Consider the following 16,808-nt stretch of genomic DNA (forward strand, 5'->3'; position numbering starts at 1 on the left):
GCCTGGAGCACTGTGAAGAGCTCCTGCTCTGTGCTTGGAGAAACAGGGCCCTGAACCCTTTGGCCATGAGTGCCGATGCAGGAGAGCAGACTTTTTTAAAAGCAAACAAAAAATTAACTTCACCTAGTAACCATCCCATTTAACAAATGAGAGGTTTGTTAACACCCTCCGCCGTCAGGCTCTGCGGCACTTTCTGCTTTCCACAGGTCGGGTTTAGGCGGGCCTGGGTTGCGGTGCCAGCCTGACACCTGGCGGCTGAGGCAGCCCCTCGGGGGGGCCGGGCCCTGCGCGCCTCGGGCCGCAACCCGCCGCGGGCTTTGCCGTGTACGGGAGAAAAACACCGAGGGAGGAAGATGAAAAGCAAAGGGGGCCGGTGCTTCGCTGCACGAGGCTCCCGAGCCGGAACGGCCGGGCACGAGAGGGCCCCCCGCACGGCGGGGCGGAGGCGTGCCGCCCCCCAGGAAGGGCGGGCCCGGCCCGGCGGGAGGCAGCGCGGACTGTCCCTTCCGAGCGCCCGTAGCGGGGCGGGGCCGCGCGCCGAGGCCGCCCGGTCGCGCCGGTGTGTGAGCGGCGGGCGGGGGAGCGGAGCGGGAGCGGCGCGGCCATGGCGGCCGGCAGCGCCATCCAGATCCCCAGCCGCCTCCCGCTGCTGCTCACCCATGAGGGCGTCCTGCTGCCCGGCTCGACCATGCGGACGAGCGTGGACTCACCGCGCAACATGCAGCTGGTGCGCAGCCGGCTCCTGAAGGGCACCTCGCTGAGGAGCACCATCATCGGCGTCATCCCCAACACCAGCGACCCCACCTCCGACTGCGACGACCTGCCCTCCCTGCACAGGTGCCGCCCGGCCCGGCTCTCCCCGCGCTCTCCCCCGGCCCTCCCCCGCGGCCTCGGGCACCGCGCCGCGCCCCTGCGCGCTGCTCCGAGCTGCCGCCACCGCGCAGCGCGCTGAGCCTGGCCCTGCCGTCGCGGCCGGGCCGAGACTGCCCCGGGCCGAGCCCGCCATGTTGTCAGCGGCGCGGGGCTCGCGGGGGCGGGGACGAGGCTTTTCGGCTCCGCCGCCCCGCGGGAAGCGCTTCTCCCTCCGGAGAAACTTGTCTCGCTGCACCGGGAGGGCGCATGGTGTGGGGGGGACTGTCCGACTGACGGCTGGAGGAAAAGTTTGAAAGAGGGAGGCCAAGGTGGGAGAAGAAAATACGATCAAAGAACGCGGGGCAGGAGCATTAAGGCTGTCGCAGTTGTTAACCATAACGTTTTTCACCTGATAAGCACATAGTGACCTAGCTCACATAAAATGAAAACGACTGGTGTTTCTGTGGGACAAAGCATGAGTAAAACTAACGTGCTGTAACCCGTATTCTCAAAACTCTTATCACATCAGTGGACTTAGTAACGTTTTGCAAGAAAATAACTTCTGTTTCAAATCTGCTTAAACAGATACGTGTGAGCTAAGAGGTTTGTTTGGACTGAGGCCGACATTTTCACTGAAGAACTGTAAATGACAAACACTCAATTTTCCAATGTGTACAGTTTAAGCAGAAATGTCAGTGTTCCTGTCCACAGCAAGATCCATTCAATTATTTATGAAAAAATTACATATGTTTCTAAATGGAATGACTGTATTATATTATCTTAGTTTTCCAATTAGCTCATTCATTTTCAAGTTTTAGGGTTTGGGTTTGGAATCAGTGTTACAAGGGAAATTGTACAAATTTGGTTGCCTTTTATGATAAGTATCTATGACCCAGAAGGTTCTTGCAACCTGTAGCTCAATTGCTTCTTGACAAGGGGCACACAAAACGTTGTGTGGAAGGTGATAAATAATACAAAGTTTTGATCTTTTTTTAGGATTGGCACTGCTGCCTTGGCAGTTCAGGTGGTCGGTAGCAACTGGCCCAAGCCACATTACACGTTGCTGGTTACGGGCCTCTGCCGCTTCCAGATCCTGCAGTTGCTGAAAGAGAAACCGTATCCTGTTGCTGAAGTTGAACAGTTAGATCGACTTGAGCAGTTTACTAATCAGCATAAATCTGAGGAGGAACTTGGAGAGTTGTCAGAACAATTCTACAAGTATGCAGTGCAGGTAAATTGTTTTAATTCTTTGTGTCACATATCGATGTATTTATGTGTATATTGGGGGATTTTTGTTTGTTTCCTTCCTATCTGCCCTTCTCTTTCAATGGTTCTGATATTTTTCAGTGACTAGTAGAGTTTTAGTACTTCTGCTACAAAATAAGTATTTTTGTTATAGCTTAAGGTTTCTGTGTTGGGTTGCAGGGTGTTACACAGCTTATTGCAGGATATACAACTTACTGTGTATGTTAGTGCTATGATAAGTTGATATTATTTTGTATATAGCACTACTATAAATACACTTTTGATTTTTTTTTTCCCAGAATTATATATGTATAAAAGTATATACAATGGATTGCTTTTTTGTGAGGGTTTTTTTGCTTTTTAAAATTATTTAAGGGAAAAGCCCCTCTGGAGCCTTGATTATAAACAGATGTCCCCAGGTATAATGAACTTGAGTTTAAAGAATGTATAGAAAAAGAGTCATTGTAGGGTTAAGATAACTGGGAAAGTTTTTAATCAGGGTGTGTGGGGAAAATAAGAGATGTGGGCATTGTAAAAAGTGCTGCAAACAATGATGATATTTTTGAACTTCCCTGAAGAAGCCCAGAGTCTTGATTGTCCCATGCTGAGTTAGTGCCTCTTCTGTGAACTTTTTATTTATTTCAGTAGCTTTTTGGCAAAGTACCTAGACATGTTTCATACTGAAAGATGCAATCCTTTTTAGGTCAGATACTGAAATAATTTAAAAAGAAGCATAGCAACCGTGAATATTGTTCATTGTGTGTTCCTTACAGTTGGTTGAGATGCTGGATATGTCTGTTCCTGCAGTCGCAAAGCTGAGACGCCTTTTGGACAGTCTGCCTAGAGAAGCTTTGCCAGATATACTGACTTCCATCATCCGTACATCCAACCAAGAGAAGCTTCAGGTATTACATTCTTAAACTTTTTTGAGGGGAATTAGGTGTTTGATGGGTTTTTTATGGTTAATGGCTGTTAGATAATTTTGAAATTGCTTACGCATTGCTTACAGGAATAAAGTTGTGCCAGAAGGTATTTGTGTTGCAAGTGATCATGAATACTTGTAAAAAGTTTTTGTGCTGTTTAAAATGCTTATATATCTATATGTCAGAACTCACAACTGGTAAATTAATCTATTATGGTTTCCAATGCTAACTAAATACAATGTGGACTTCCCCTTCCCATGGTAAAGATGATAAATCTGTCTTAAAATTGTGTTGAAATCTTGCTTACTTATCACAGTTGACAGATCATTATACATTTCTTAACACCAACAACTTCAGAATCTTTTTTTAAATCTTTTTAAAAACATAGTGAAGTGTGGGGTTTTCTAAATACTGAGACACTGGTTAAATTTACATCATATGTCAAAATAACTTTATGTAGAAATGATGCTTATGGCTTGATGCCTACTAGTCTGATTTCTGTATTTGCTTGCTGTGTTTGGAAGTTTTGTTGTTCCTTTTCTTTTGTCACTGCCAGTGTTGCACCTTCAACCTTGAGTTGAAAGCATGTTAGGTTCTTTCAAAGCACAGCAAACAGAAATTAATGTAGTAATTTGAAGTGAAGGTGTGTACTGTAGCTGAATATCCTGCTGGAGTAAGGTACATTAGTCATTACATTTACCATGTCTTTTTTTTGTTACTGTTTTATTAGAAGTGCTAAAGAAAGGAGCAGCCAGTGGAAGCTGTGGAAATACAGAAGAGCCAAATTCTACCCATTTCCACATATCAATTCCATTTTCATGTTTAATGAAGTGGTGTATAAAATTTTAAAAAGGCAAACAAAATAAACAAAAAACCCCAAACCAAACCAAAAAAAACCTTAAAGCATAAGGTGTGGTTTTTTTTCTGAGTTAACCAAGGAGATCATGCTGTAACTTTCTTAGAGGGCTAGCTCTTTCCTGAGGCTCAGTAATTGAAAAATAGAATGCTGATACATGTTTGCCACAGAAAATGCACCTGAAATAATTAAGACTCTTTAAGAACAGACAGGATAAAAGACTTTTTTTCTATTTTGGAGTGCTTTGTAGTTTTGGCATCCAGACACTTGAGGCTAGATTTTGTGTGCTGTATTCTCGTTGGCTTTTCTTGCTACCTTTTTTACCAAAACCATGTATTCAATAACTCTGGTCAAAAAACGATAGCAGTACGTTGTTTCCCTCCCCCAAACTGATGATCCATCAGCATGAACTTGTTGGCTACTTGTAACTCCTTGCTCTTAGATTTTAGATGCTGTTAGGCTGGAAGAACGGTTCAAGATGACTATACCATTGCTTGTTAGACAGATTGAAGGCCTGAAGCTGCTTCAGAAAACAAGAAAGCCCAAACAGGATGATGATAAAAGGGTATGGACCTTTAAATGTGGGATACTTAAACATCCTAAATAAGTATAAAGATGCACTTTTAAACAGCCTAATGAATGTGCATGGTTTTAATCTGTGCAGTTGTAATCTATAGCCATAATGTTTCATGGTCAGTGTGGAGCTGCAGAGAACTGGCAACTTTGACTGTTTAGATACCTAAATGTTCTTTTAAAACTGCCTAGGCTTTTTCTTTTTTTCCCTTTTTTAATCTGAGCACTTTCTGACATTGAATAAATGCTCAGGTTCCTTTAAAGAGTCATCTGATGCCCAGTTTACTTGCGTGCTATGCACATACTGAGTTTTGGCCTGTGTGGTGAAAGGTGTACCTTTTACTAATGGTATTGCAGATGAATGATACAGCTTTTGAAATATAGATAAAGAATGTGTGTTGTAAAACATAGCTTGCTAAACTAGAGCAGCTTAGAATTTTGCTGCATCTAACTATATTTACGCGATTTAGGAAATAGGAAGTAATTGAGAAATGAAAAAAGTTAAGAGAGAAGACTTACCTGTTTTGTAAAGATTAGGCTTAATTCTGCTTAATGTGATGGGCTGCAATGCCCCAAAAATCACAAATAACTCTTTTCAGTTTTGTTCTTGTCTTCTGTTGTCTGCTAGTTTAGTATAGCTGATAAATGCACTTAAGAAATACATACAGTAAAATAAGAACTGTAACTTTTTAAAGTAGTACCAGTAACGCTTTGAAGTTATTTATTGGATTAAAATCTTCTGAATTTGTCTCCCATGCATGTTTTTGTCATTGTTTCCATTCAAAGCCAAAGTACACACCTTATTTAAAAAACAAAACCTGATAGTATTCTCTGACTTTCATAGGTGGTAGCTATTCGTCCTAATAGAAGAATCAGTCACATTCCAAGCACTACAGAAGATGAAGAGGAAGAAGAAGATCATGATGATGTTGTCATGCTGGAAAAAAAGATTAGAACATCCAGTATGTCAGAACAAGCTCTTAAAGTTTGCCTTAAGGAAATAAAGAGGTAGGAGACTTTTAAATGGTGATTTCTTCTCTTATTTTATTTTTTAAAACAAATCTTGCATTAACCTTTTCTTATGTGATGATATGTTTGTGTTGTGTTTTAGAAATGATTTTTTAAAATATAGTAGAGTGCTGGTTTTTACTTACAAGTTTCATCAGTTCATCTTTTTGGAACATCAGTGGTGATGACAAAGAAATACAGTCTTCTAGATAAAGGTTTATACATTAATATGGCATTAAACTATAAGTGCTAAGCCTTAATTTTGTGAAGATCTAAAAAAAAGAAAGTAAATAGCACCACAGTTGTTAATAATTAATGAATAAACTGGCCCAGTTATTCGGTCTTTTTTCCTCTGTTTTTCTTTGGAGACGATAACTGCTATCCATGGCGATATGATGGTTAACAACCTCTTTTCCAGTGAGGATGCATGTATAGTGGTGCATGCATTGTGTATGTAGAGGGAACTGACTCTTTTTTTCATTTCTGTTTGTATCCTATAAATAACCTATTATTATGCAAAGACAATCTCCTAATTGATGGAGTAGTGACTTGCTTTTTTAGTATTATGGTTGTCAGAAAGTAAGAGGGTATGCTGATGACCTCGAGTTTGCTAAATATCTATTTTGTGGTGCAGGGGAGCTTTACTTCACAGTTACCCTTATGAATTCTATGCATATATATATATATATTTTTAGATTAAAGAAGATGCCTCAGTCAATGCCAGAATATGCGTTGACAAGAAATTACTTGGAACTGATGGTAGAATTGCCATGGAACAAGAGTACAAAAGGTAAACACTTCTATTATTGTTGATTGTCTCTTGCACAGACATTTTAGGACAAGTGACCATCATGTAAACACCACATACTTAGTTCTGTCTTGCAAATGTTTGTCTCATTGTCTGACCGTAAAAATGTCATTAATGTGTTACTGAAATCTTATGGTCTGCCCAGCTTAAAGTAAGATGTATATACTGAATAGCCTGTGTAGCTCTGTTGTACATCTTAGAATGTGAATTTAAAAAGTATTAGGAATATCTATGCAGAAAAATTACTTACAGTCTGTGCTAGCATGAATAATGAAGAAAAGAACATCTAATTACTTTTTATGTGTCAGACAAAAAAGTGTTTGTGCATTTCTCTAGCATTAGTCTTCCTGAAGAAGGTTCTGGTATGTCTTAAGTTAATCAAGTTTGGTAAGAAACACAAGGATGAAAAAGCACAATTGTAATGAATTTTAATAATTACAACTTTAGGTACAATAGAAGAACTTGAGTATCATGTCAGCTTTGTACCCCAGTTTTCAAAAGTTGTGAGTAGAGTGATAATATGGAAACAGTATGCAAAAATGGAGAGCGAGGAAAGAGGAGAAAACCAAACATGACTTTTCCTACTGACTAACACAAGTAGATTAAGTGGGCAGAATGACTTTCCAGAAAGCGTACTGCTGGAGAAAAGGATTACAATTCCTTTTAGCAGCTACTGAAGAATGAGGCTTTTGAATGGCATTTACAACAATCTGATTTAAAAAAGAAATTTAACATACCACACCAGCAGAAACATCTGTCCATCTTTTGCCTTCTTGGTATGTGTGGTGATGAATTTTGGCTGTTTTAAACTAGAGCCTTGGCTATTTACAAATCTTCTTGTAACTGTTTTCTTTAATCATTAAATTGTAAAAAGATCTGCCTACAGGTAGGCTACAGGCAAAGATTATTCAAAGAATCCCAAAACGAGTATTGATTGACACTTAGGTCCATGCAGAATGTTTTTTTGGTGAAGATTGCTCTTTAATGTTGTAAAATTATGCCATGTCACATGTAGTTTGAAGTTTTTTATTTAAGTTGCAAAGTTGGTATTCACATTCATGTGAGTGAAGCTTTGGACTGCATAGCTACAGTGAATAAAAATATACCTGAATACAAAAATAGAAAATCCAATAAAAAATTGTGATCATTAGTGAATTTTTTGTTCAGTGGTTCATTACAAAAATTTAAATGGTTGATGATGAGAATTTAATCACAATTGTAGGTATGTGAAATATGCACACGTACCAGTATGAGGGGTCTGCACCTGGAATGTATAGAATTTGAAGGGTGAGTGTGTGCAGGGTTGATAGACTTCTCTGCTTCCTGCCTATGCTCTTTATGTTGTACAGCAAAGGAGAAGACAGCTGCTTTGTGCCAGAAATTCCTGCTCTGTGTAAAGCATTAATTAATGTGCATCAGTGAGGCCTGACCATTTATCTCAAATTATGGCAATTGCAAAAAAATAATTTTTCCAGTCCTACTATCCCATGGATATGTTTTACAGTGCCAAATCACTTTAAGTGTTGCATAGTGAGTAAAGCCTGCCCTTCAAGATCTTGCTCTGTTTGTGACATAGTTGTAGACTCTTAAGTAGATGATGAAGACACAGGGATTAATTTGGCTTTTAAGAAGACCTTACAGGATCATACTTATTTCTGTGAAAAAGCAAATGCTGAAAAATTTGGTTATCATTGAATCACTGTTCTAGAATAGACACTAAATTCATTTGAACCAGATTTCAGTATGTGACACAGTGAAAACGTGGGGTTTTTAGATTTCATTATCGGTACTATGATCTGTCTAGCTTGTGTCTAATTTCCTTATTAAAGGAGAATTATAATACCTTTGTTTTAGGAAAACATTGTTGGAAATATGTGTGTGTGTCAGGGGGATTGTATTGTTGAATGTATTTGAGAATGTGTTTGTTTCTATTGTATTGTAGAATCAATTGTTTCCATTTTTAAAGGTAAATATGCTGATATCTTTTCTGTTGTCAATGATTGATAGATCGCCTTGAAATTCGTGCAGCTCGCATTCTGCTGGATAATGATCATTATGCTATGGAGAAGTTGAAGAAGAGAGTGTTGGAGTACTTAGCTGTCAGACAGCTTAAAAACAACCTCAAGGGACCCATTCTTTGTTTTGTGGGGCCCCCAGGAGTTGGTAAAACTAGCGTTGGAAGATCAATTGCAAAGACTTTGGGTCGAGAATTCCACAGAATTGCCTTAGGAGGAGTTTGTGATCAGTCTGATATTCGAGGCCACAGGTAACTACTACTTCCTTTCCTAATTGCAATTTTTTCTTTTGTTTACTACAGAATGTATTGATTATTTTCATTGTTTAGCTAATACAGAGAAATTTTGCTTATTTCAAACAATGAAATTTCAATCCATTGATTTTTCTTGGTATACAATGTTATTTATTCTGGAGAATTTTAGTGATGGGAATAGATGTTTAGTGTTGATACAGCCTTTATTTTTTTCTTCTGCTGCTGCCCTTTATTGTCATGGGGGAGAATGGAATTTAATCTTCAGTCATTTTGGCACTTTGAAGGAAAATTCAGTAGAAAGTCTAATGCAAACTTAAATGTTGGCTCTGATTTGTCTACTTTTTAAGAGGGATGTCAAGATTTAGTTATACAAAATAGCCTATGAATAGCAATGCATTACTTTATAACCATGTTTGTTGCTAAAACAGGAGGAGAAACTGAGAGTGATACTTAAAAGTTGCTGGAGATTAGCAACTGAGTTACTTAGTATCTCAAACTTGATAGTGTACTATTTTCCCATTTCAAAAGAAAGTGTATACAAGGACACCTAAACTGGAAGGTTTCAGAGCGGGTTTTTTTGGGTGACATTCCTTAGGACTTTTTTTTTGCTCTTGCATCTCTTTATGTATCTATCTGTTAGTTTTTTAAATCATTTGTTTATATTCGTCCTTTCCCCATTCCTTGCAACTGGAAGCTGAATGAATGGGCGATGTAGATAAGTAACAACCAAACATCATTGCAGCATTTTCGGTGCCATTAAACATATTTTATGCTTATAGCATGCAGTGTAGGAAGTTTGGAATAATGAATTTGTTAGTGTTCTGAAAATCTGTAAAACCATCTGGGTTGTTTGTTTTTTGTTTTAAAGTCATGTCACAGAATAAAATTTCTCCTTACAACAGTAGGTAAATTATTGTGAATTAAAGCTATCAGTTATTTCTTTGATGCCAGGTAGGAGTTAATTTTGCCCAATGGCTATGCTGCTTTCCAATCATCAGAACACACCATGGTTTTTTGTTCCAACTCCAGGTTATTCTGTAATTTCTTTTCATTTTCAAGGCATAAAAAGGACTTTAGAATTCTTATCACTTCCCTATGTAATTTTAATGAAAACATAAAAGAAATGCCCTAAAAAAAGTTAATTTTGTGGTATCGGATTTCAGACTTCAGACTGTGTAAGCTGAGTTGCATGTGGGAATATATTAGAGTAGTGGAAGCTCACAGTCCCATGGAAGGAATGTGGGAGACTCACTGGGAAATCTTGTGCTGAACATACGCATAAACTTCTAGGAATCTGGAACATAATGTATTTCTAGGAATTGAGAGTATAATGTACTACTGATCACTACTTAGACCAGAACATGAGATATGACAAAGCACCAAAATGGTGATTTTGTGCTTGAGGACAACTTGAAAATTCAGAGTTGTTTCATAAATCTTTAGTTCAGCACCCTTGATAAAATGAGCAACATGCGTTTATTACTGTGTGCATTCTTCTGTGGCAGATTTGCAGGAGTTTTGTTTTTCAGGGTGTTTGACATGTATAGTTTGTGGCTTGAAAGAATCATTTGTAAGTTTTTCTTAGTGTAGGTTTGGTCAACATACCCAGCAGCCACTGGGGGCTTGTAGATACATTTGTTTTAATGCATTTCTTTTTACTGCACAGTAGCGCTCTGTCCACGTGTGTGTGATTTGTAAACCTTTGTAATAGCTGGCCTTACACACTAATGAAAAAAGAAGCAAAACTCTGTCCTCCTCCTTCACTATGTATTATTCCTGTAGTTCGTAAACTGTGTTATTAATCACTGTTTAATAAGTAGGAATTCTGATCTTTCAGATTACTTATGGTATGGATCCCCAAACCAATTTAAAATGTGATTCAACAACATGTTGCTATTCGAACTGAAACCACTAGAGGCTGTTGAATACTAAGCATTATCAAAGTAACTTTTCCAGGGCAGAGCAGGGCTGAAGCCTTTGTAACAGCGAAACCATGTCTGTGAAATTGATGTTCTGAATAGAAGTAAAACTGTCATCAACTCTTACTCAATTGCCAGTAATTCCTTGCTGGTTTTCTCTTCTTTGTTTTGGTTTTGGTTTGTTTGGCTTTCTATCTTGTGTTTAGACCTAATAAAGACAGCTAGAGTCATGTGATAATGAGGCTTTCAAAAACTTTAAATCAGGTGTTTATGGCTCTCAATGTAGTATTTTTGAGGGCATTATTAAATTATTAATGCATGTTAGAAGCTAACCATTGTAAATTTCATGTTAAAAATGTACTTGGAAGTTAGCTGATGGAAAATACTTGATAAGAGTTTATTTTTCATCAGCAAAGGAAAATACTGTCTAGAATTAGCAAGAGTGTCATGTGGTTACTCTTCAACAAACAAGTGTATAGTTTAAAAAAAAGTTTTAGAGCAGTTAGTACCAGGAGTCCCTTGTAACTGACTCCTTTTGCAAATTTTTTGTAGGTAAAATCAAAACCAACTGTTGCATACAGTTTTTTTAAATTCCGCTGCTTTTTTTTCCCTGCTTTTCTGCTTCTCAGAATAAGACTTAATGAAATTAAAACTACTGCTTTTCTGTAGACCTCTCTCTAATGTCTTTTTTGCATTAATAAATCCTTCAAATTATTTCCAGTCTAGTGAATCAATATTGTGCATGTGGTGGCAATCGTAGAGAGGAATTACAGAGGTGGTCTAAAAGTGGAGTAGACATAGGCTGCTGTTCTCTGAGTTTTACTGTTAAGTAGGCTGATTTTCTAATATTACATGTCAGGAGCCATTCTTTTTCTCTGGAAATCTCCTTATTAGGCTCTAAGGCTTAAGTTAAGGATTCCATTAACATTGCAGAATAATGATACTCCATGTACCTACTAATGTACTTTAAAAAATGTACTAAATGTACTAGAACATTAAAAAAGAAACTGGTTCAGTTTCACTTGCAAGCAAATATTGCCTGAAATAGCATTCACTTTGGCCATTTGCACTGTTGTGACAGATGCAGTCTGATAGATTCAGCAAGCAAAATAAAATATATTAGATGGCAGCAGGGTGGGGAGTGGTGTTTCAGTAGGTGTGCTGTTCCATGCGATGTGTAACTAGGGCAATCAGAAACACCCTGTTTTTGCCATTTCGGTGTGGATCATGTGCCTGCAGCTGCGGTTTGTGAATTCTTTTTTGATTGGGCAAAGAGTAGCAACTACTGTTCTGCATTCCCAAAGTGAAATCATCGTCTTGGTACAAAAACAGAACTGCTTTATCAGACATCCTCCAGCTGCTGTTTGCATTTACCACTCATCTATACCATATGTTGAAGTTTGCTGGTTTACATTTATTGTTAACTTGTATTAAAAAAAATTTTTTTTAAAACCCAAACCACCCTGAAGGATGACTTAGAACTTTTTTCCAGGAAGCTCACTGCATTTAAGATCTCTTCAGTACTGGTATTTTGTTTTATACAGGAAATATATGATATTTTCTGTGACATGCATGTGTGGTTTTCTATTTTTAAAAATGAAAGATGTAATTGCGCCATTTATTTATAGTGGTGCTGGTGAGATCACTGTGAAGCTCTTTTTTTCTCTCTCTCACCTCTGTGTGAAGCACTCTTTCTTATATTACCATTTCTTTTCAGTTTCTAGAAGTTTGGATAGTTTACTTCTGGCTTAGGCCTGTGCTGAAGACTTGTTTGGTGCATCTGTGTGAGAAAAGGTGTGATTCCTCACCAGTACAGCTATGCTAGCAGAGGTTGACAGCACAGGCCTTGCTGCACTAGAAAAAAACAAACTTCAAACAATTTCGCCTGTGAAAGGAATAGCTTTGTTATACAGGTACAAAGCATAGATGCATTTGCAAAGCACTTGAGTAGACACAACCTTTGTCCTTGCAAAAAAATATGATGTGACCTTGTGCAGCTAAGTTCAGAAATTGTTTGGAGGCATTAACTTTGTCTTTTCTTACCGCTGCAGTTTGAAAACCACTGTAGTTAAAAATAATTTAAACCATTTTATCTTTAGAACAGTGTTAAGACAGTGAGTCATGTTTTTACCAATAATACTAATACTGCTTTAAAGGTTCTGTTTCATACACATTCCCAGTTTACATTGGGAGGGCTGACAAGGTTAGATTTCCAAACTGTCTGTCTTGCATTTTCTAGGATACATAGCTCCTAATGACATGTTGTACAACTCCAGTGGGTTTTTTTTAAAGGCACCTTTTCACTGATTTAAAAATAAATAAAAAGATTACTGAATTACAGACCTCCTATGGTATGAGCTCTTAAGGCTTATTTTTTTAATTGTTTCTACACAAGTGAGAAAACCAGGAAACTTTACCTGTACTTCCTGTTTTGAATGGAAAGCAGCTGACTCTCTAGGTTTAATGCATGAAGAGAAATAGTGCATCAAAAAGCGAGCAAAGCCACATTATATCATCAAAAATGCTGATGTAGAACGTTATTTTTCCTCCTTTGAACCCTAGCTAAAATAATGAAAATAAAGAATGACATCACATTCAGTGGCTACTGTTCATAAACAGCAGTATTGTTTCACAAGTTACAAGGCAAAGGTTAATGTCCAAACAGATAAATGGCCATATCTGCTGTAATTTCAGTATATTCTAGTGGGTTTGTATGTAAATGTCTGCAGGGTCTGTCTTACTGAGGACTCTTGTGTTGAGATGTGTTCCATAATAACCATTTAGAAATGAAAACAGGCTACCTATGTTTGTATTTTCAAGGTAAAATACTACATTACTGTTCTCTGTCATCCTACATGTAACATTTGCATTAGCATTCTTCAGTTGCCTTGGAGATCTTGAGTCTTTAATTAATAGTATAATAAAATAGGTATTGGTCCATGTCTAATGAATTAAGATGTATCACAGATTTAGACTGTTACACATGGGAAGAATGATTTGATACCTAGGTGTTTGTTGTCCTAAAATTTATAATCTGAGTTTGTCTTTCGCGATACCTGAGCACATGTAAATAAAATTAAGCATGCTTTTATTTGAGATTTAGTGCACCAATTAAACATTTATATCGGAGTTAGTTGTTTAGATTTACCATGTCTAGAGGTGATTGAAAATACAAATGAGAAGGCAGTATGAGAGAAGAAGAGCAAGAATAGTCAGCTGTCAGGTAGTGAAAGGAAGAGCAGAATGTTTCTAGCCACTGTGTGCTTTTCTCATCTGTTAACCCTAATTCTGTGGAGACAAAGTATTTTGCAGAACTGCTCCATATTTCTAACCAATAGTTCCTTTAATTTTGACCTTTGAGTTTCTTGAAGAACTCTTGGGTTGTATGGGAACCATTTCATCTTTTTTGTAACATTGGATCCATTTCAGTTGGACTATGGTTTCTTAAATAGAATAGTTTTTTATGTGGTAGCTCATGACCCAAGGCTTACTTTGGACAGGGTGCATAAATAAAAAAAATTAAATTAATGATTTTCTGTCACTGTCAGAATGTTTTTGTTATCACTTGCTTTAGAAGCCACTTAATTTTTATAGTCTTAAAATTCTATTTCTCCAAGGTATTGATCTCACTTGACTTGTCGTAAGTCGTCTTGAGTATATTTGCTTTTTTCTGCTTTTCCTTCACCACAGATCTTGATACGTTGTGCTTCAGCCTACCTGGTGTACGGTTTATTTTAAAATGTTAAGAAACTTGATTGTGTACAACAGGGAAGTCACTGAAGGGTGTTGTGTCTGTGAGAATCTTCCACAAATGTGTCATTAAATAGCCAAATCTACTTGAATGTAAAATGACTGTGACTTGAAGTCTATTTTCAGGGTTGTTGGGGGGGGAGGGGAAGTATTTCAGTCTGTTAATAACAACAGCTTTTTTGTATGTTAAGAAGGAAAAATCAATTCCTCTTTTGTTTTTTGGTTTTTGTTTTTTTAAGTGCTTCTATTTGGAAAAACTCAAAAAAAAGTTTTTAAAGGTGGTATGTGTGTGTGCATGGATATAAACAGATTGATTATTCAGAAAACCTTTTGGTACCTAACATTTATTATCCTTTGACTTATGTTGTTGCAATTGGATGGTGCAGGGAGAGAACGAGCGATTATTCACAGTGCTTTCCCTTGACTAGAGAAACCCAGTTTACCTTCATTTAGTTTATAAACCAAAGCTGTTTCTTAAAACTAGATGAAACATAGATATCTCAAAATTTTATAGAATTTAAAATAATCAGATAAAACTTTGTGTATATAAAAACACAAACGCACATTTGAAAAGTGTAATGTCTTTAAGCATGTAGTTAAGATTAATGTACCAAGCAAGAAACAAGAATGTTTAATGTTTACCTAATTATCCCATTACTGTTATAAAAAGAATATTAAAAACAGTTAGGCTGCATTGTCTCTGAAGCATATAAAATCATTTACTAGTGCAGTAAGCACCTTTTGTTAAAAAACAAAACAACAACAAACCCACCACCACCAAATAACCAAATGAACAAACCCCAAAATCACAAACAAAAATATAACAACAAAAAACCCCAAAGAAACCCCCAAACTGATACAATGATTAATTTGGTTGTGCTGGTGAATGATTCACTTCTGTGAACTTCAGTTCTGCTTCAGTCTTGTAATTTTCTGATTGCATTTTATAGAAGCCTGTCATTCTTTTGGCAAGGTTGACTGTGTACAGATGGAGAATGAAGTGGCGTGCTAGTATAATAGCTCCCCCATGCAGATTCTTGATCTGTAATAAATGTTACAAAGTGAGATCCTCAGTGGAAAGGAATTCACTCACTTGCTGCAGAGTAAGACTCTACACAGAAGCAGTGAGGTGATAAACTATTGCATGCTGGCTGCTCCAGTCTTTGGCAGCTGCCTGTGAAGGTAGTAATAGGCAAACTGAAATTCTGTTGCATTTCTGGCAGTTTTAGATGATCTTAAAAACTTTTATTTTTGCTCCGATCTAGAATTAAATACAGTAACTGCAATTTGTTCCCTTAGTGGTTAAATGTTACATGGAGCTAACACCATTGCTGTGTGGTTTGAGTTGGGGTTTTTTTGCATTTAAAGTCTTCTCTAGTATCTTTTGAAATTACTCCCATGGTATTTTTGGTTTCGTCTTTCTAAATGTCATCCTGTTTATTTTGGACTGTATTAAGGCAAAGCATACCCGTTCTTCGTATCTGCTTTGTGAGGGTCATGAGATAGATACTATAATTCAGCACTTTATGTATCTCTTCTTGAGTGACCAGCATTTCATATTCTTAATTATAGTATTTTGTTTAGTTATGGCACAAGCAGAAAAGGCCGTGATAAATGTTACAAACAAGGGATCTATAAGCATGTAAAGTGTAGCTGCTCTGTGCATTGTGAAAAGAAGTTTTACAACCTTTGCTGAATAAATACACTTAATTATTTTTTTGTTCCATTGCACTCTTCTAGTTTTTTATTTCATGTTGAAATGACATAGTAAATGCCATTATTTTTTGTGAGTATTAACTAAAGCATTCTATATATACAGGGGACATCAACAGTTCAGCATATTTGGAATTTTGCCCTAATTTGTAACATGCTGTGTGAACTCTGTTGTGATGACAAAAACCCAGTATCATCATTATTAAAATGTTAGTATTAATGAGGTTCCCAAATCTGCTTCTGCTTGTTTGTACAGTACAAGGATTCTTGTACTGAATCATGTAAAATGTCTGCAAGCCATAAAGTTTGAATATACTTTAATATATACGTTCATCTTTCCAGACCAACTAGTGCACCATGGAACTGGAATTTTCATCTGCTGATATAATTGCTTATATTGGTTCAGATGCATATTCCATGTTTTAATCCACTAGTTCCAAAAAGTTTTGAAAAACAGCAAGAATTGTTACAATGCTGCTCACTCTTATGTTTTTCTTTGAGTTTATTTTTGATGTTTCTACCTGTTACATGGGTCTGGCCCCTCTTTCCGCATATACATTTATTTTTCACAGGCGCACCTATGTTGGCAGTATGCCTGGCAGAATTATCAATGGACTGAAGACTGTTGGGGTTAACAATCCAGTATTCCTGTTAGATGAGGTTGATAAACTGGGGAAGAGCTTGCAGGGGGATCCTGCAGCAGCCTTGCTTGAGGTAAGAGGTGTTAAGTTGTTTCATTTGTAATCAAAAAGAATTAAACTATTGGACTCAGGAAGATTCACTGGACAAAAGATAGATGACAGTGTCAGCATTTTTATTCAAATAGCAGCTACTGTGTTTTGACACTCCTTGGATTTCTGTCAATTACTTGTGCACAATGCAAATGCTGTTA

The 16,808-nt window shown here is 37.6% G+C and overlaps 1 protein-coding gene across 1 annotated transcript in view; it reads left to right on the forward strand.

Annotated features, from left to right (window-relative positions):
- Positions 1–538: 538 nt before the first annotated feature.
- Positions 539–16,808, forward strand: part of LONP2 (lon peptidase 2, peroxisomal) — a 47,414-nt gene continuing 31,144 nt past the window's right edge. Inside the window, exons 1-8 of the mRNA XM_074839768.1 lie at positions 539–837; positions 1,849–2,083; positions 2,871–3,002; positions 4,319–4,441; positions 5,294–5,457; positions 6,153–6,247; positions 8,273–8,531; positions 16,489–16,630. Coding sequence (XP_074695869.1) covers positions 605–837; positions 1,849–2,083; positions 2,871–3,002; positions 4,319–4,441; positions 5,294–5,457; positions 6,153–6,247; positions 8,273–8,531; positions 16,489–16,630 — 1,383 coding nt within the window. The 5' untranslated portion in view covers positions 539–604. The remainder of the gene's footprint in view (positions 838–1,848; positions 2,084–2,870; positions 3,003–4,318; positions 4,442–5,293; positions 5,458–6,152; positions 6,248–8,272; positions 8,532–16,488; positions 16,631–16,808) is intronic.

The sequence above is a fragment of the Strix aluco genome, chromosome 14 (assembly GCF_031877795.1).
Source record: "Strix aluco isolate bStrAlu1 chromosome 14, bStrAlu1.hap1, whole genome shotgun sequence".
Classification (NCBI taxonomy): domain Eukaryota; kingdom Metazoa; phylum Chordata; class Aves; order Strigiformes; family Strigidae; genus Strix; species Strix aluco.